General features: G+C 51.6%; 6 protein-coding genes across 6 annotated transcripts; 3 read left to right on the top strand and 3 right to left on the bottom strand.

Annotated features, from left to right (window-relative positions):
- Positions 1 to 1,305: 1,305 nt before the first annotated feature.
- Positions 1,306 to 2,551, top strand: AA0111_g7273 (hypothetical protein; the record flags this gene model as incomplete). Its single annotated transcript, XM_028653589.1, has 3 exons — positions 1,306 to 1,656; positions 1,702 to 2,476; positions 2,532 to 2,551. The coding sequence occupies 3 exons, from the start codon at positions 1,306 to 1,308 to the stop codon at positions 2,549 to 2,551; spliced, it is 1,146 nt and encodes a 381-aa protein (XP_028505235.1).
- A 307-nt stretch (positions 2,552 to 2,858) lies between these two features.
- On the bottom strand, positions 2,859 to 5,117 carry AA0111_g7272 (hypothetical protein; the record flags this gene model as incomplete). The annotated part of the gene is made up of 5 exons (XM_028653588.1): positions 2,859 to 4,000; positions 4,063 to 4,246; positions 4,295 to 4,302; positions 4,367 to 4,569; positions 4,627 to 5,117. 5 exons carry the CDS (start codon positions 5,115 to 5,117, stop codon positions 2,859 to 2,861), a joined length of 2,028 nt encoding a protein of 675 aa, XP_028505234.1.
- Positions 5,118 to 6,783: 1,666 nt separating this feature from the next.
- AA0111_g7271 (hypothetical protein) lies at positions 6,784 to 7,960 on the top strand (the record flags this gene model as incomplete). The annotated part of the gene is made up of 2 exons (XM_028653587.1): positions 6,784 to 6,910; positions 6,966 to 7,960. 2 exons carry the CDS (start codon positions 6,784 to 6,786, stop codon positions 7,958 to 7,960), a joined length of 1,122 nt encoding a protein of 373 aa, XP_028505233.1.
- A 1,241-nt stretch (positions 7,961 to 9,201) lies between these two features.
- AA0111_g7270 (CTP synthase) lies at positions 9,202 to 10,998 on the bottom strand (the record flags this gene model as incomplete). The annotated part of the gene is made up of 3 exons (XM_028653586.1): positions 9,202 to 10,350; positions 10,465 to 10,936; positions 10,985 to 10,998. 3 exons carry the CDS (start codon positions 10,996 to 10,998, stop codon positions 9,202 to 9,204), a joined length of 1,635 nt encoding a protein of 544 aa, XP_028505232.1.
- A 999-nt stretch (positions 10,999 to 11,997) lies between these two features.
- On the bottom strand, positions 11,998 to 13,463 carry AA0111_g7269 (hypothetical protein; the record flags this gene model as incomplete). Its single annotated transcript, XM_028653584.1, has 2 exons — positions 11,998 to 12,643; positions 12,697 to 13,463. The coding sequence occupies 2 exons, from the start codon at positions 13,461 to 13,463 to the stop codon at positions 11,998 to 12,000; spliced, it is 1,413 nt and encodes a 470-aa protein (XP_028505064.1).
- Positions 13,464 to 15,702: 2,239 nt separating this feature from the next.
- On the top strand, positions 15,703 to 16,676 carry AA0111_g7268 (hypothetical protein; the record flags this gene model as incomplete). Its single annotated transcript, XM_028653583.1, has 3 exons — positions 15,703 to 15,730; positions 15,844 to 15,993; positions 16,072 to 16,676. The coding sequence occupies 3 exons, from the start codon at positions 15,703 to 15,705 to the stop codon at positions 16,674 to 16,676; spliced, it is 783 nt and encodes a 260-aa protein (XP_028505065.1).
- Positions 16,677 to 20,146: the final 3,470 nt, after the last annotated feature.

The following is a 20,146-nucleotide window of genomic DNA, read 5'->3' as shown; positions in this document are numbered from 1 at the left end:
GCCTTGCTACTGAGAGTCGTGAACGAGTGGTTGCAGATCGTATATGTTTGTAGACAGATGGTGTCTCGTGTCGAAATTCCTACTTTACCCACAGGTCAATGCTGTAAACAACTAAAGCGCGCGAAGAGGCAAAGGGGGGTGGGCAGCACTAGAGACGGTAAGGACGAAGAGCACCTAGATATACAAGAATGCCTATGATATCAGATCTATTAGTCGATCGTGGCTTAACGCCTTGTTTGTAATTCCTTGATGGTGTTGATACGGGACCGCCGGGAGTTTATGCGTGGCAGCGCTACCCGTAAGCCCTAGTCTCGAACATTATGTACATGTCTCGAATCGAGCGTCCGCCAGTTGAGGCTCTCTTCTTGTTGTAGATTGTAGCAAAAAGATAAAAAAAAAACATCTCATAACTGTGGAGAAGGATATTTTGCATCCTCCGGGAGTCGAACCCGAGCCAATTGCTTGGAAGGCAATTATCCTACCGTTGGACCAAGAATGCTGGTTGGTAAGATAGTAGAGAGATCATGAGAGAAATCTATATCTCTACATCGTTGCACTGTGGGCTAGGGTCACGATGCTCGGAAAAGCGTTGATGGGCGCTCAAGTACCACAGCTGTGGGCCTTTTCTCAATACCAAGATGATCTGGTTCCAATGCTCGGCCACGACATTACAAAGAGCAACCAGCAATCACCTACCCTCACATTACAGTAGACGAGATCCTGTTGTGGAGAATCAAATAAAGGTGGTATCGTGTGCGTCCAAAGGGTCCTCCATTGAGGCATGTCGACGTGTTCAAGGAGTGCATATGCTCTTCGCCTTTTAAAACATCCCCAATGAAACCAGGATTGGCGGAATAGTTATACCATACCAGCTTCTCTTTACTCAGCTTAGAGGCGCACAGCTCTTTCTAAGCTTGCAGGTCGGTATGCGAAAGTAATGCCTGTAACGACAACATGGGCTGGATCACTTAGGGAATAGGCAACTCGAATGGATCCTGTTTCTGGTCAGTAGTGATGAATCAAAGCTCATGTGCAATGAGTGTGACTGTCTCCAGAGTGTAGCTGTAATCTCTAGCTTACACGTCGACGGCGGTGGTGGAGTGTTGGTGTTTCGATCGTCCACGATCGTCATCCCGCTGGACCCTTGCTTAGTCTGCGATTAGTTGTCAAACGACGTAACTTCCATCACCCCCAGATCACGGCTGGACACGCGGCTGCCTAGACATCAAATCTGCATATCAAGGTTCCCGTGTGTATTGAGAAGATATCACAGTCGCCTCGTCAGATACCGACAAACTGCGCACAATGACTGAGCCAAACTCTGCCCCGCACGACGAACGCGACCCCGCGGCCACGGTCGACGCGAACGAAACACGCGACGACGACAAAGATGGGCACAAGCCACGAGACAGCAGCGGCTGGGACGGGAAGCTGCGCATAGACAAGATGACTATCGGCGACGAACCTAGAGATCCACATGCGCAGGTTGTGAGCGACCCGGAAGTATCAGACGATGAGGGCCCGCCCCCGGAACAGTTGGCCGCAGATGAGGATTTGCTCGACGATACGCCGGAAGACGAGGATGACATAGAGATTGTCCACTCCAAGATTTCAGACATGTCGGCGTTACGGTTGGAGCGGTTCAAGCAGATGAAGGTATGCTATCGTCTGCGTCGTGAATGAATTTGCCTAATGTCATAGCGTCTTTGCTTGCGCCAAAACCGCATAGAAAGCATCGCGATACCCGAAGACGTCGCACCCACTCTCACAGAAGTCGATCTCTATGACAACCTGATAGCGCATATCAAAGGGCTCGATGCCTTTACCGAACTCACGTCGCTCGACCTTTCTTTCAACAAAATCAAGCATATCAAACGGCTGAACCATATGACCAAGTTGAAAGACCTATACTTTGTGCAGAACAAGATCAGCAAAATAGAGAATCTCGACGGGCTATCGAATCTGCGACAGATCGAGCTCGGCGCAAACAGAGTGCGAGAGATTGAAGGGCTGGAGACGCTGACGGGGCTGGAAGAGTTGTGGCTGGGCAAGAACAAGATCACTGAGATCAAGGGTCTGGATAGTCTCACCAACCTCAAGATCCTCAGCATACAGTCGAATCGTCTACGCTCGATAACGGGCCTGGAAAAGCTCGTCAATCTCGAAGAGCTGCACATCTCGCACAATCTCCTCACCGAGATATCAGGCCTGGAGAACAACGTCAATCTAAACGTCATCGACATCAGCGCGAACCCGATCGAACACCTCACCGGGTTGAAGGGCCTCAAACACCTCACGGAGTTCTGGGCGAGCAACTGCAAGTTGAGTGACTTCAACGAAATCGAGAAGGAGCTGAGGGATAAGGAAGAATTAGAGACAGTCTACTTTGAGGGTAACCCACTGCAAAGGTCACAGCCAGCGTTATACAGGAACAAGGTCCGGCTAGCGCTACCACAGGTTGTGCAAATTGATGCTAGTAAGTCTCTTCCACTTCCCGGCGTTTCCAAGAACAGAACTTAATGCCACGACAGCGTTCGTAAAACAAGTTTAGGTGGACAGGTCTCGGAATAGATATGGGAGTAGAGGCAAGGCATTTACATGGCGCACTGGGAAGAAGCTACAGGCGTTCAGGCAAGCGTACATGTGGCACAGAGACGCGGTGATGATACCCAATAAATGCATGGTATTGTTGACTGGATTATTGCCCGTGCAGTTCAAGAATGACCAACAACACAACAGACACGACGCAACGGGTCGAAAATTGATGAATGCAAGGTCTCTGAATTCTGCTTACTTGACCAGACAATCTAGACGACTTTCGCCTCTGAAACCTGCTTGGTATTTATAACACTATCTATCTACTCTGGGACCCAGTCAGGACCTTCCGCCTGGTAAAGCATCGGCTTCGGGTTAACGCAGAGCTTTCCATTCTCATTTGGCAACCCATCGACACTGCGTACGTTGAAAAACTCACTTCCCACTGCACCTGTGGCCCAGAAAAGGTTGAACGGGTCAAACTTGCGCTTCGCCTCCAGGAGACGCGGATAAAAGCTACCCCAGAACGACCACTGGAAATTAGGTTCAAGACGATCTCCCTCCGAAAGGTAGGATCCGGAGCCGGGTGTGATGTCGCGCCACTTCTGCATGACGCCGTAGGTCATGTTGAGGCGCTCCTCGATAATCTCCGCAGCTGGATTTGTCATGTTGAGAACAGTGCCGGTGATAATAAAACCAAGCATGTTGCGCCAGGCTGGGTTGACAGAGTTATCAGGGCGTCCACCCTTTTCCCAAGATGGTGCCATGTTGTAGCCAATCAGCGCCATACCTTCATCAACCGCCCCCCAGAGAGCTTCGAAAGTCTCATCAAAGATAGATTCGTTTGCCCAGTTGGAACGAGGGATCATACGCGAGGTAGTGGCGACGCCATTGCTGTTGACACCTTCCACAGGGAAAGAGCCATTGTAGGCATCGTAGAATCCGTTATACTGTGTCCATTTGGGTTCGACGGTGATCCCGAGTGCAGCCATGTCCTTTACCCAAGGATCAACAAGAGCTTTGGCCTCTTCAACAGTTTTTCCGGGAGCGAAAAACGGCGACATGTCCATCATGATCGAGTCTGGCGACGGAAATACCTTCCAATACGCGTAAGTATTGTTGTCGGCGTTCTGTGGAAAGTACTTCATGTATGCCTTTAGTCCTTGCTTGAAGGCGTCAGTGCTGGCATTCTTGCCTGTGGTGACGAGCCAGTTGGCGGAAGCGATAGGTTGATCCGGGTGCATCTTGACGGTGACAGAAGTTACAACTCCGAAGGTCAGACCTCCACCACCACGTAGTGACCAGAACAGCTCAGGGTTGTTGTTCTTATCAGCAGTCACATAGCGACCATCTGCCATGACGACCTCCATGGAAAGCACATGGTCAGCGCCGATGCCAAGGGATCCCGATAGAGGCGAGTGGCCACCACCTTGGATCCATCCGCCCATCGCGCCGACAGTAGGGCCTAGACGATAACAAAAGGTCAGTATGCATCACACACAAGTATTGTAGGGAGCAGATACTGACATTCACCTCCCATGACAGTACCACCGAAGTCTCTCGCAGCCGCGTAAAGCTCAAAGCCCTGAGCACCCGAGCCAGCTTTGATAGCAGGACCAGAGTAGTCATCCGACTCGTAATTCTCAATGAACGCGATGTCTTTCAGGCCATGAGTCCATACACTAAGGGAGCCAGCACCACCACTCTTCCCCTAGATACTGTTAGCAAAACATCAACAACTTGAAGGCTAAGAACATACGGCAAAATCTAAAGGTAGGTATACGAAGTCAGTACCCGTTTCACATACATCTCGTACAGGGACATTACTAACCATGACCGGTGTTACGAACGACGAATCGGACGCCTGTGTTTCGAGCAAAGTTGAGTGCCAGCTGAATCTGGGCAGTAGTCGAAGCATTGACGACGTAGAGAGAGTAGCCTCCTTGGGTACACTGTTTGCTGTTGTATATCTGAGGGGGTTGGCATGTACTTCCTTGGTACAATGGACTCAGCATCTCAATGGGGTCATCCAGCCTGGTCGTATATATCAGTCAACAATTACTTGAAGGTGGTATGTCATGTTTGACGTACTGTGAGAATGGATCCGTCCATGACTTGGTCATAGCATCGCAAGCGCTCCGGTCGATGCCACCCAAAGTACTGTTGTAACAGATGTGTGCCTGTGGAAGAGGCTTCATCAGAGCACCATTGGTGACATCATTGAGTGCTGACCAGCTTGCCTCCGCTGGCCAATCTTCGTCGCCAGGGAAGACTTTGCATTCGCGGCCGTTGAAGGTGCTGTCTGTGTCAAGCACGATGTCGCTAGCAATGTTGTGCGAAGCGAATTGGAAAAGAGACTTCAAATCAGCTGGTACTGAGGCCAAGGCTTGCTCGATGGTCGTGTCCGTCAGGGATGACTGTTCCCAATCGAATCGAGGAAGGGTACCGTCCGTTGTCTGCTCGATGCGTGCAAAGTTGCCCGACTGGCGATCGGCAAGACGCATGGGAGGTTCTGCGGAGCGAGGCGCGAATCTGGCTGCAGCAGATGCTACAAGGAGCGCACTAACAAATGAGGAAACCATGGCTGCGGGTATTGAGCCGCAATGAAGAAACAAGAAGTCTCCGAGAGCCTGGAGAATGGAAAAAGAAAGCGAGAGAATGAGGTTATTTGAGGAAGACAAATTAAGAGTCGTATGCCGTCTCCGCCACTGGATTGACTGCCGAAATCTCGCTCGACCACAACTGACCTCGATAGTAGTACACGATTCATGTTTCGCCTCACAGCAAACGTGCGGATTCTGCGGGGTCTGTGGGGTCTGACCTAGATTTGGGTAACGGCCCGTGGTGCCTCTTGTCTACGCCGGCGTTATGAACCGTCTTCACAATATGCAAGAGGCACAGTCCTAAAGATGTGCGAACAAGCGTATGTATCCTCGAAACCATGTCTTAACGCAAGGTGACGCATGGATTCAGAAAGCGCTGCCCTCTCGTCAGAACAAATTGCTCGAGGGTCAGACATGGGTGGTCGCGAACTTCTCGGAAACCCCTCCAGATTCAGGTGGCGGGATTTCACTCACTGCGTAGGCGAACCGTTGATCAGGGTTTCGACAATCTCCGCGTGGGTTTGTGATTGTCCACTGACCAATGTGATCAGAAATCGCTATGAAAAAAACTTGGACACAATGCTTGGCTCTACTGCCACGGCTCGCTTGCATGCATCCAAGAGGCGGTCGAGAGTTCTGTATAATGTGAGAAGGCTCGGGGAAACGGCATGGCTGCTCGATAGGATCAAAGAGGCAACGTGAAAGTGAGGTCCATCAGCATCAGCGAATCCAAGAGCCTGAACATAAGGAAGAGACCCACTATAAGCAAGGTGGGGGTTATTAAAAGGATTTGGCGTCAACCGTCACCGCCTGGAGATGCGAACAACTGTTCGTAAGGTTCCCTAAGTTTGTCAGTTTAAATCCGATTCGGTTGTTTCCTCTCTGTCGTGGTTTCGTATCATTCAGGACCTTATTCTATCATATTTCCATGAGCAATTGTCCCCGCTGTCGACAATGTGGGTTGGAAATTAGTCTGACTGTCTTGCGAACTAACAAGCCAGTGCTTGACGCAGGTGTGCGGCACGGGAGGGCCGAGGAGCTGACCCGCTGTTCGATAACCCAAATGGGAATAGCGTTGGCTTCGGATGCGGTCCGAGGCTTCGATCAACAGCTAAAAACTTCCGTAATCGGTGTATTTTTGCACCAAAGCCGTCAATGAGGTTCCGTTGCTAAAAACATGTGTTACGCGTCTAACGAAAGAGCGCTTGAGAAGACAGTTTTTGAGGCTTCTAATTTCCAACTTAACGTGCTCCAAGATGTCGCTGCAACAGAACCTTAGAACCCCTGAGGCTCGGCAGCAAGGATTTTGTTAGCAAGAAGTCGCACTGCGTTAGATAACAACACGGCTCGCAATCGAAGCAAAGGAGTGATCTGCGTACTTGAGGCACAGTGCTCTTCATCAATCAAATCGAATCAAGGCATACCTACCTAGGTACTTGAGCCGCGGAAACGATGTAGGATGCGTATGACATCCCAGTGGTTCATTTCACTCGTGCCGCCGTGGCATTGGTATTGCAAGTCATGCTTCATGGTATCGAATCCACAAAAACATCGTTATATGTTGATGCGGTCGGCTGGTTCAACTTGATCGTAGTCTCTCCTTTTGTACCCCGATCTACACACTTGTCAAAACGACACGGCAGTCATGAATTTACCCTCAGATTCAAAGCAGCCTGCCATTTTCGCTATTACCATTGTCTTTGCTTCTATCAGTACTCTTCTTGTGGGCGTACGACTGTACCACCGGTTTCTAATCAAACAGTTCCATTGGGGTAAGCCGCTCGAAAGCCATGAGGCTATGCAACATATAGCTAATAAGATACTTAGATGATGGCCTCATATGTATGGCATGGGCATTAGCAGTTGCGCAAGCGGGCGTTTTTCTCAAGTTTGCCGTGTTGACGAACCAGGGACATCACATCTGGAATATCGCTACACCCACAATCGATCAACTCGTCGAGGCGGACAAGTGGAACATGGCTCAGCAGCTCCTATACAACCCCATCCTTTGTCTTGTGAAAGCATCGGTACTAGTCTTTTTGATAAGACTGGGCGACCAAAGAACTCTGGTTTATTGGAGTTTGCATAGCCTCTGGTGGTTCAACATGGGCCATATGATATCCGTCTTCTTCGCCGCTTTGACACAATGTCTGCCTATTCACATGTACTGGAACCACTACTACACGGACGAGACTATAAACGGCAAGGTTGTCAATCCGAATTATCAGTGCTACAACATGGCCGCTTTTTCTCTCGTCACTGCCGGCCTCGCGATTCTGACAGATGTTCTCATACTGCTCGTACCCGTAGCCATGATGTGGAACTTGCGCATCGCACTCCGCCAGAAATTCGCTGTCAGCGCCGTACTCTCTGTCGGCTGGATCGTAGCCATTCTCGGCGTTGTTCGGTTCAAAGTTTTCTATGACTTTTGGTACCCATCGAGCACCTCCAACGACCCTACGTACAAAGTTTCCATTACCCTCTCCGGCATCGAAGTCAACGTCGCGATCATGACTGCCTGCGGTCCCGCGCTCAAAGCCCTAGCAACGCGATGCGTACCGAACCTTTTCAGCTCCAAGAGTACCACACAGATGAATGCCTACTACACACGCGGATACGAAATGAATTCAGGTACTGGCACAACAAAGAACGGTCGCTTCATTACTACGGCGCTCCAGCCACGCGACAACGACAGCGATAGCCAAGCGCACATTGTGCGCGATAGCAGTTCGCATACAGACAACAAGAGTATAGAAGCACCATCGATAGAGGAAGCGGCGGCGGTACCAAACAGCAATACGTTGACAATCAGCAAGGGCTGAGAGTCACGCGTCGAGAAAGAGGAAGTACATTTATGGACTCTGGAAAGCTTCCCAAACAGAACAACAAATGAGAAAGTACCTTTACCTTGAGACAGAATTGTGAATCCTCAAGTACTCGGATTATAGAACAGGTAGTGCTTTAAAATCTTAATTGTAAACATAAAAGAAGCTTTCAAGTATTGTGTGCACGTTTTCGCAAACATTCTCATAATGCGCCACTCCTCAGTGCGGAGTACGATGGCCTGATGTATCATATGCAAACTTATTGGAAAGTAGGGGAGTTACTCCGACGCTGCATGCAGCTTAAAGATTCTGGAGGAAGAAGGGACGAACTTCTTCACAATCCTAGCGCGGTGATCACTTGTGATCTGATTGGAGGAGCTTGACAACGACGCCGGTCAGCTGCTCTTTCACAGCTCACTCCCTCAGCAACACCAACAACTGCGAACTAACTGCCATGCTGAAAGGAAGCCTCGCTATATCAATACTATTAACCATGAGTGGGAGATGGGTAAGGCCGACAGCAGCGTCAATATCGTCGCATGCGGACAAGTTATGCGAGATCCAAAACTGCATATACACAACTTCTACCTTGGTGGTGAGCTGAAAGAATATCGTTCTACCCTCGCTCTGGACTTAACAAAAGCACTTTTGCTAAGTCTCACTAGCATAATTCAGCTGTTGAGAGGTTTATCTGTATCTGCCGAGGTGTTCTGAGGACTTGGTCAGGCCCCGCAAGTATACTGATGTGAGAGGAAGATATCATGCATCCGGATCCACATCTCTAGGTATCAGTTGTCACAGTCAGTACACACAATGGGCAGAGAAAGCCTAATCCCAGAGAGCCTCTTACCTGGATCTATAGTTGCACACCCGCTTGAAAGTTGCTTCGGACCCACCATGTAAGATTTGCTTTTTCCTTCACATCGGAGCGCATTGCCTACATCAATGAGATTGTAGCGTTTCATTGGTAATGATGGTCTACATTCAGAGTGTTGCCTCTTTTGCTTCCTAGGTATCATATGCATATGCCACGTCAATATCGTCTATCGCCAGTTACTGCTTCTTCCGTAACTACATAAGCCTTTCCATTGAACCCAAATTTCTTAACTCCAAAAGCAAATCATCCAAGCCCAGCTGATCACTACTTCAGTTGCGTTCTTCCAGTTCTCCGTGGCTGCTGATATACCTGCTCAGCAGAGTGGTACCTGGCCTGGTGACAGACAAATGCGAGGTTGCACCTAAAAGTTCGTATCGCCATTGATCTTCATGTCATTCACACCATTGGCGATACCTTCCGCACTGAGGCCGTTCGCCGCACCACTCTGATAGTCACGAGTGATCTCTTCAAGCATACCGGCACTGGCAGCGACGAAGCCCAAGTAAGGCCTGCTTGGGTCCAAGACGCGGGAGAGGTATTCCGGGTGGAATTGGACACCAACGAACCAGGGGTGGTCCTTGATTTCAATAACCTCCATACGTACACCAGCGTCGTCTTTGCCGACGAAGCTCAAGCCACCCTTTTCGAGCGTCTCGATGTAGTCGGGGTTGACTTCGTAGCGGTGACGGTGACGTTCAAGAATCTCTTCCTTGCCAGCGTATAGAGCGCGGAGCTTAGACCACTCGCTACCCGGCTGGAAGAGAGTCGGTCGGAGACCCAGACGCATCGATGCGCCCATGGTCGTCTTGTCGACCTCCGGCATGAACATGATGAGCTTGTTCTGGGCATCGCCGTTGAACTCCTCGGAAGTTGCGTCCTTGATACCACAAACGTTGCGAGCGTACTCGATGACGGCGATTTGCATGCCTAGACAGACACCAAGATATGGCTTCTTGTGCTCACGCGCCCAAGTAGCTGCCGAGATCATACCCTCTGTGGCACGCTGACCGAAACCGCCAGGCACAAGGATACCAGATGCCTTGACAACCTCATGCCAAGCCTTGTGGTACTTTTCAGGGTCTGTCTTTTGACACTTAGGCTCCAGGTGATCTGAATCAACCCAGCGAATGTCCAGTTTCCTCCTGCATCGCATCGTGGCGTGTTCCAACGACTTGACGACTGACAGATATGAATCCTGGAGTTCGACGTACTTTCCGACCAGTGCAATCGTCACCGGGTCGTGAAAGCGGCTGTCGTGGCCTGTAAGCGACTGCCATTGCGCCCAGATATGGTTGCCCTTTTGCAGCATGGAGGGCGAGATAGAGGTCTGCTCAAGAGCAAGGAACTGGCGGACCATGGGGATCAATCTCTGTTGCTCGAGAAGCATGGGTACTTGGTAGATGGACGGCATGTCACGCACAACCAGGACTTGTTCGTTTTCGACCTGGCAGAAGTGGGCAATCTTCTCTACCGCAGAGGCTTCGAGTTCGCGTTCGCAACGGCAGGCAATCTAGAACAGTCAATCATTTACTCACAACACAGGTGACAGTGCACTCCAAGGACAGATACGCCAGCTAGTCGCCAACACAAAGGTCTTGAAGTTGCCCAGCGAAAATGTACGCACCAGATCTGGGATCAGACCGTTACTCCTCACCGCCTTGATGGCCTGCTGCGTAGGCTTCGTCTTCTGTTCGCCGTGAATAACAGGCACATACGAGACGTGAATCTGCATAAAGTTGTTCTTGCCTGCGCGTCTCCTGAGCTGGCTCATAGCCTCGATGAAGGGCATGCTCTCAATATCACCCACAGTACCTCCCAACTCGATTATGCAGACGTCAGGCTCTTCGCCTGAGTCATCGACGGGTATCCGCGCGACTTTCTCGATCCAGTCCTGAATCGCATCGGTGATGTGTGGGACGACTTGAACGGTTTTACCCAGATAGTCGCCCTTGCGCTCGCGTTCGATGACGTGCTGGTAGATCTTGCCGGTGGTGATGTTGTTGTCGCGTGTGAGGGTGATGTTGAGGTAGCGCTCGTAGTTACCGAGATCGAGGTCAACTTCGCCGCCGTCGGAGAGGACGAACACTTCGCCATGCCTATAGATAGTTTAGTTTAGATATAGCAATCATGCTGGCGAGGCCTACTCCTTCGGGTTCATAGTCCCTGCATCTACATTGAGGTACGGGTCGACCTTGATCGACGAGACGTGCTAAGACGTCAGTATGGTCGGCAGAGCGCGTCAGTTCGCTGCACTTATCTTGAGACCGATCGTCTTGAGCAAGAGGCCCGTAGACGAGGCTGTGACGCGTCAATCAGCAGCGGTACATAAAACGAAGATTCCTGTGCATAAGTTGCTGTGTAGTGGTGCAGTTCGGCAACGCTCTAAGAGCCATGATCCTAGAGAGGATGAAGTGCTCTGCATAGACCACAAAAGCCCTGCAGGCTCGAACTCGCGTGAGATTTCTCGCGCACGTCACAAGAGCTTACCTATGATACCCTGTGTATACGCATTAGTGGTGATCAAAGGCGCAGCAACCTGCAGCTTACCTTCCCCACGCCGCTGATGACGCCGCCAGACACAAGCACGTATTTCATGATGTTTTGCTTTTGGTGCCTCAATCGGTTATGGGGAAGGGGAGGGAAGGAAGGAAAGCTGAGATTTTGCACGCGTTAAGTTGGAAAGAAAATCGACGCATGGACCATCTAGCGGGGCTGATCCCCGCATTAGCGTCCTCGAGGCGTGAGGCTTGCCTGGCAACCATCATCCTTCGGCGAATCTTGACCTCACAGCTTCATTGATGAGGCATAATGCTGCTAGCCTAGCTAGCGTCTCTTTGTGTTATTTGCAAATACGAGCTATCAGAAATGGTATCGTGCTCCTTTCCATCGAATATCAAATGCATTACAATATAGCCGCCGCACCGAGTCGTCCGACCCCTCTTGTATTGCGCGAACGCCATGCAAACAGCCTCGTCGCCACCAGCTAGAAAATTAAGATGTAGATCGTCCGAGGGAATGTTGTTGGTTCATCATGTCGTCAAGATGCAAGTCGGTATCAGCGAAAAATGCTCCAGATAACCCAGGTAGCAGCCCACGCCGTCCGCTGTAGTTGATGCTTGTGAGAAAAGTAAATGCCGTAGAGGTTATGTTCAGATAGTTATTCCCTGCGCCTCCGCTTCAACTCATCCTCCTCTTTATTATCGTGCTCTTGACTTGCGGTAAGTCGTTTGCGCGCCAGTGCTTTCTCATTGCCTTTCTTCACTTGGATGTTGCATCCTTGTAACTTCAATGCTCGGGTAAGAGCACTGCTTGGTCTCATGCCAGGAAAGTCCTTGGCCGTATAGACGGTGAAGACGTCGCTCAAGACTTCGGTAAGTATTGGCGAAAAGCCTCCCACGTGGAGGTTCATCGGATCGATACGCATTAGGACGAACCGAAGTCGGTATTTGCCATGTGTACGACACGAAAGGTCTGGAAAGCAGAAGAAGCAACCTTCGGCATCATGCTCATCCTTTGCTACTGATGGCGATGCCACGAGCTGACCCATTAATCGCCGCGTCGTTCGCCGGTCGGGCTGTATGAGTGCTGTCTCTTCGTTCGTCCCCTCGGCATTCCAGAGGGTGCAATGAACCACGTTGAGCGAGTAACGTAATTCTTCTTGCTCTGCGGCACCGGTTTTCGGATCTGTTACAAGGAGCTGGATGATTGGCGGTGGGTCAATTACCCTTCGGTCACGTTCTCCGAACCCACATGCTCGCGCGGCGATGGGTTGTTGCCGCACACGAAGTTCGTAGTTCAAGTTTCTGTATGCGTCAGTGGGAGATCGCTTACTTGGTCAGTGTGGAAGTATCCTTACAGCTGCTCGTTGTACACCGGCTGTGGTATCGAACCTGGTAATGGAATTGCTCGATGCTGTTTTTGAGGTGGAGGAGCCGTTGCAGGCGGCTCCGAATACGCAATGGCACCGAGTGGGGCTGCTATGGAGCCTCGATGTGACTGTGAATGCTGGCGGGAACCTACAGATCCGCGGAATGGAGTACTACTCGATGCATAGCTCGGTGTATACCCAGGTGATGGCAGTGGAGGATATGACCTTTGCTGCGAGGCCTCTACTGGGGATGTGAGGGATGAGTATGGCTGCTCGTGGTGTTGACTATGATGGTAGTGCCGGGGTTCCTCGTAAGGATAGCGGTGTTCTGTCAATCTCCGCGGTCCTCTGCTGTCGAACTCGGAACGTGGTGAGATGGAAGGGCCATATTGCTGAGGCGAATATGGAGGGTCTGATCTTGGTGGGGTGTAGGGATTTGAATGTTGTAGTAGTTTCTCAACAGGAGCTGCTGATCTATGTACGGAGGGCGGCTGGGGGTAGTCTTGTCGCGGAGGCAATCCAGCATGAATCGAGGGCAGTTGGTTGATGGGTGAGCGGAACTGGTGATCGGACCGGGGTGGTACAGCGTCTGGTGGGATCTCTAGCGGGGGAAGTCGGCGGTGAGAATAGTCGAGGAAGCCAGGGGGGGAGAAGATGGGAAGTTTCTGGGTCTCAGTCATATCTGAAGCAGGACGAGAAGTTGTTGTCAGAGGGAGCGACGGCGGCGGAGGAGGAGGTGGAGGTGGTTGGGACATGCGTGTATTATTATTTGGCCGGGCCAGGACACGATGCACGAAGCCGCATTGGGATGATGTTTGTGTTCAGTTCGGAGGCTCTTTTCAAATTGGAGCAGCAGGGAGTGGTGCAGTGTTGGACAAGACGTCAGGAATGGGGGCACTGCCTCGAGTGTGGCGGCGTTGGTAGTTTATAGTTTAATGTCCCTTGTAGGCGACCCTGTACGTATCTGGATCGCCAGCAGCCAGATCGACGGTCGGATGCTTGGATTCAGCAATGGCGACGTTGAAGTGGAGGCGCTCTGACGCCTTAAAACAACGGGCGCCCGGGAAGAGGAAAGGATGCAGACGGGGGTGGGCCCGCAGCACCCTGTTCACTCGCAAGCCTCACGCCAACCGTCAAGAGTAGCCGGCTCGGAGCATAAATTTTGACCAGGACAGCGATAAGTGCAGCGATGAGTGCGTGGATCCGAGCTTGGCGGGCAGCTGCTAGTCCCCAGGTTTCTGACTTGGGTTGGTGCAAGCGATATGAAGGCCGGGAGATGGGCACTATGTACAGTACAAGCAGGTGATTGTGTGGAGAAAGTAATCATGTATGTTCCTCATGGTCTAGGGTTTAGGTGAGCTAGTCGGTGCATGTGGTCTCTGCGGCAGTCCACTCTGTCTTCTCACCGCGTTCGCAGCCCATGCAGCTGGAGACTTTGGGACGCGACTGGCTCAGGACTCGTGTCTAGCTCCGAACTGGCTTCGCAGTATTTTCGTGGGGCGTCACCGAATAGGCTGGCGGCCGGGTAAAAGAGAGACAAACAACGGCGTCCCGGTTTCGCAGGCACGTCTGTTTCGAATCAAGACAGACCAGGGTGTTGCACACTGTGACCGGGCGGCAGCCAATATGGAGCAATATGCCAGATATCACGTAACTCGGTCCATGGGCGCTGGCGAGCGGAGGGTAGCATCGTGAGCGGCAGACGCTTTCACATTCGGCGAGGGTCCAGATAGAGTGAAGGAGTGGCTGCAGCACGAACCTGGGAAAGGCTTGACGGGCCCATCTGTCAGAGCGGGCGCAGGCCAATGGCGAGGCTGGAGGATTGCGGCTAAAAGCGATCTGCCCTGCGACGCCTTTCTTGTCCGTCTCCGCGCACCCACTTGGAGCAGGTGGGGTCTGCTGCCATGCTGGATGAGCTATAGGTGGCCCAAACTCTGGTGGTGGTGAACCCAGTCAGGACGGCTACCGGGCTTTTGGAAGACGGCTGCCGTCTCATGCGCCCATCAATCAGTGACATGAGACATTGCCTCCGCACCTGGCTATCGGACTCGATAGTCAACGGGCACGGCCGCCCAAACGATGTCAGTGGCTTGCGCTTGCCCAAGGTGGGCGACCGTTGTCGTTAACAGCAGACATTAAGACACACATACATCGCTTCCATGGCTGCGACGCGAATCACGGCGGTTCGCTTGCGGCGCAACGGTTTGAAGAGAGTGGCAGGAGATTGGGAGAAGCGTCATGGGGTGTGTGTTGTTCAGCGGGTGACTTGAGCATGGTATGCGGCAGTTGCAACAGTCGCTGCTACCATGCAGACTGATAATATACAGTGCCAGGCATAATAACCACCGACCCAGCCATAATCAACCAGACTTTGTGCATCGTCTAGACAAAGGCTTAGAGTGCAAAGTCGATTGGCAGTGCAGATGAAGTTGATTTAGATGACGCCTATTTGCAAACCTCGGAACGCTCATCGCCTGAGTAACAGAGTTGCAATGGCACCCTGGCAGACGGCACCTATTTGGAAATGCTAGCGCCGCTCCTCCTATTGCCTCCTCTACTCATTCAGGTAGGCTCCAACTCTGATATTGCTGCCCGCACGGATCCAGCGTACCTGCGCTGCCCCCTAGCCTAGCCGCGTCCGCTGTGTGCTACCTCGAGCGGGCGCATGTCTACTTTGACACACTCCTCCTTTTCCTACCCCTCACCTCCCATCGCAACATTGCCTTCGGTGAACAGGTCCGCCAATTGTTCGACCTGGCACGTGTGGCAGCCAATCGTCTGCCCGAGCACCTGCCGTCTCTGAGTTTTACGCGACTTCCCAACCTGCTGACCACTCACCTCCCACCTCGCACATCTCTCACCGCCCGTCCCCCCCTCCAGAATACACACCACGCTGCTGCTCGACGGCGCATGAATCACGTCGCCACTCATCCACCACAGGGCCACCAAGAAACTCCCCGGTCGCGATCGACACGCAGCCTCGACGGAGCCGTCATGGCTACTGAGTTTGGCAACTACAAGGGTAGGTGCCAACCGATCTCACCAAGACGGGCTGTTGGCGTTCTGACATGTTCTCAAAGCGGCGTCTACTCGGCAATTGCTGCCTTGCTTCGACTCGTGCTGACTCGCCTGCAGATTATAGTGGGGTGTCAAAACTGCCTGCCTCTGCGACTCACCTTCTTGACCCACGTCTAAAAATCCTGGCTACGCTGATCCCCGGAATCTTTGCCGCCAAGCACTGTTTGGACATCGGCTGTAATGCTGGCAGCGTCTCAATCCAACTATGTAAGTGTAGGAAGGATACCCCTGCTACCTCCTGCAACCGACTATTACCACGTCTTGTCGATATTGATCAACTTGCAGCATTCGATTTTCAAGCGGCATCCGTCACGGGCATCGATATCGATCCCAAGCTGATTGCCCAGGCCGAGAAGCTCCTGGCCCTGCGTGCTTCCCGTGCGAAACCCCCCACGAGTGGCTCGGCACCCGTTGTCGACTACTTTCCTATATCGGCCGTGCTCACTCATGGATACCGGATTGAACCGCAAAACAAGGCTGCGCATAGCGCATCCACTGTGTCAGCTGCTTGGCCGCGTGTAACCTTCTTCTCTGCAGATTGGGCCGTACCCTTAGCCCTCGACGTCGAGGAGTCATATGATGTGATCCTGGCATTATCCGTCATTAAATGGATCCACCTCCAACATCGAGACGCTGGTCTAGTTGCGTTCTTTGAGAAGTGCGCCTCGTCGTTGCGAACGGGTGGATACCTCGTTATTGAACTCCAGGGCTGGGACTCATATCAGAAGGCCGTTCGCCCAAACCACTCTCCGCATTTCCAGCAGGCTTTGAAGGAGCTCGAGTTACGTCCGGAAACTTCATTCGACACTCTCCTTGCGAACCAAGGCCTACGGCTCTGCGCTTCATCAGATGCACTTCCTCGTCGCATCAGTGTCTATCGAAAGGCCTGAGCACTTTTTGAACATATCGGTAGGGTTGAACACTCTACCACCAGGATCACGTTTCATCGCCTTCAAGTACCCAATCTTTAGCATCGGGAATTACCATTTCATCTTGCTCGGGAGATGTTCAACACACCCATGGCATTCCCCACTTCGACTAATCGTTACACTCTGGCGCACGGTCACTCTGCAATTATTATCCGTCCCTTGCCGTATCAGCGCCTATCGCACCTGGGCTCTCTATTCTGTTGGTTGGTGAATTTTGGATTGAGTATTGCTATTCACGAGACTTCGACCACTATCCCAAGCCGCGGTCAGTTACTACAAACGGCTGGTCTGCGCTCCACTTTCTTGGGGTTCTCCGGGCCTGAACCCTGCATGCCGATCGTCCCTCCTCACCATTCCCGGTTCCATCCCTCCATGTATCGTACGATTGCGGCAGCTGTGTAAGTAAAGATCGACCAAATAACAGGATTTTCAAAGTTTCGGTCTAGATGTTCGCCTCAATATCGAGATATGCAGCTATAACCTGGCCTTGGTAGTAGCAGCGACCACGGAAGTCATCTCTGGCAGGCCACGCTGGAGCAGGTATGAGGTCGCGAAACTTGCATTAGCTGCCTCACTACATAACCCGCAGTACTAACCAATGATGGCTCGGAAGCTTTTCGGCACATACCGGATACCCAGTTCTGTGGTTCTCCAGACCGTAAGTCACATGTCATCCACTAATACAAACCTTATTCCACACCGGATCTCGTGCAGGCCGAGATTTTATACTATACTATCATGTCTACTACGAGCCGCACCATCCCTCTTTACACGTCATTTCCTAATGGCCGGCTCTAGATGTTTCGATAATTGTTGATCGCCTTCTGGTCGAGATAATGTGACAAATGCTAGATCACTGAAAGGCAAGTTCGGCGAATCGATAGTACCATGATCTAACCTAGCCGGCCATCGGCGACCGGTTATGAACATCATAGAACCCGGAATCGTCAAACTCTCAGTGATAGGACAACTGATGATCCTGTGGAAGTGGAGACGCAATGTGACCTTCTCGTCACAATCGAACTATTTCCGCTTTCGTGACTTCATGGACACATAAATCTCTCAAGTTTTTTCCTGTTCTTCCTGGTTCTCCGCGACTGCCGCAGGGGTTCGAGCACTTGTCTTCCCTGATCAGCATGCAACGAAATACAGCTCGCAGATACTGGAAAAGCTGGCTGTTAAGAGAGCTCGCCACAGAAAGTGCCGTACGTTACTACAAATCTTGATCAAACAAATGGTCTACTACCGGACCTGCACTGTACCAAGCCTCACCCGTTAGACGCGATTGAATTGGGATCTTGTTCGAAGAGCAGATCCCATGCTCTGCAAAATACATCTACCAGTACATGAATGCATACAAACCGAAGACTTGAAATTCTCACCACTATTTTTGCTAGGAACACCTTGCATAAGCTCAAGATCTCAAGAGGTGCTTGATCTTACCGTTGGAGTTAACTCTCGTAGAAGATTGATACTGCACAGCCAGACCAATATCCAGTTTCAACCGCATTTACTTAACCGTACAGTGACAGGAGCTTGCTTCCCGGAAAGCTGTGCCATAGACCACCATTGCAGCATCTTATGAACTATCAAGTCCACCGCAGCAATGTGTGGAGACACGATCTTGTCTTTGCCATGAAGAAGACGCCGATGATGCACTCCCCTGCCAACCGAGCAATCTTCTGACTATTGTCGTCAGCAAGCCTAAGCCTATCGGGATCCAGCATCTATGCTTGCTTGCGTTGTACGGCGGCCAACATGGCCACCGATAAACGCACCGGCAGTTTCTCTCTAGCCGAGAGGGTAAACCACCATGTATGCTTTTATGCCGTGCTCGAGAGTGTCAGCTTTGGCTAGCCAACTGCAGCGTGGTATATCGATCGTGAACGGTATCGCTGTTCGTGTTCTTACGATCGCCAGTTCATTCAGTGTCTACTGCGCTATGCATGGCATGCAACTATCGAGGAAGATTGGTCGATACTGAATACGCCCTATACAGTGTTTGCGAGACTGGGGAATGCCGACTAAATGGGGCGCTCCACTGATGGACAACGCATCGACGGATAACTGCTTCGTGGACACACCACGTCCCGCACAGCAGCGCCTTGCACAAGTGATGCTGCCCAAGAGCATGTCGTGAGCTGGCTTTGAGTGACAACACAACCACTGCACGTTGCGCTTATCTCCTCAACTTGAACATTTGATGATAACACACAAAGAACAACGTGACGGCATTGGAAAACCATTGTCAAATGCAGGTCGCATGTGCAGCAAGTAGGGCATACTACGATCAGCCACCACCACTACCTCCCACGTTGTTTTGTTTTCGTACTCGTTGTGGTTGTGATGCGCTCATATTTGCCATCTTCTCGGCAGGTCTTGCAGCTACTTCGATTACGTATGCCAGGAAAGCCCAATGACACCGAGCGTTCATGAATCTACCAGGGGGCATGCAGAACATAGTTTCTGTCGTGAAACCTTCCAGCACATCGCCCTTGCCTTGCCACGAACACTTGCATCTTGCTCCCGAAACACGAACTCGACATCGGCCAGTATGTTCGAAGGATTGCGCTGCAGGGAGCGCGAATTGACCATTTCCTGCGTTTCCTCGACGTGTTCAGACGGGAGAGCATTGTCGACGCTCTAAGTCGGCGAAGCGCGGGGCTGGGAAATAGCTTCTGGCCACCTCACCTTGCCGCATTGGAGACTTTTGTACCTTCAACAAATGCTCCTTCTTCCCTTCCCTGGGCTTCGCAGGGACCGAACGTAAGGCGATACTAGCAAAAGGACGATCCCCGTCCTTGGTTCGCGATGGCAATGATGCATAGCTGCTGGACTTTCTGCGGTGGCGGAACATCTCAGCTTGGATGAACATCCACTTGTAACTAGGCGGGAAGCCAAGCACTGCACCATACGGGCTATATAACTTCAAGCAGCGTGGAAGTAGGTCTCACGGGATTCCTGTCGTCCCTTCTGACGTGTACCGGACCACGATTCAAGCAACGTATCTTGCGCCGGAACTCCAGGTTGAGCCGAACAAAAAGCAACCATCTTCTCTTCTCTACCAAGCTGCGACAGCCAGGTAAGCATCAGAAGCGCGCGTAACATTAATGTGGCAGCATGTGTGTTGTTCACGCCTCAGCTGCTGAGGCGTTAAGGAACGGGCGTCGTATAGGTCGCTTAGGGGGTATGAAACGGCTTCGTGCTGACCGTGCGATAGGCTTCCTTGACGAGTCTCGCGCGGGCGCCTCTCACGATCCCTCTTGCAGATCTCTGGTTATTTGATATCCTGCCGAAGTCAGACGTAAGCCGGATCCTTGCTTTTGCCAAAGCGAATGACCTTCCGAGCTTGGTCACACAGAGCTAGACAACACTCAACACGACTCGGCATCTTGCCGGAGCTACGGAGATCTACTACATATACATACGCC

This window comes from Alternaria arborescens (assembly GCF_004154835.1).
Source record: "Alternaria arborescens strain FERA 675 chromosome Unknown contig_16, whole genome shotgun sequence".
NCBI classification, from domain to species: domain Eukaryota; kingdom Fungi; phylum Ascomycota; class Dothideomycetes; order Pleosporales; family Pleosporaceae; genus Alternaria; species Alternaria arborescens.
This window is presented reverse-complemented; position numbering and strand designations above follow the sequence as displayed.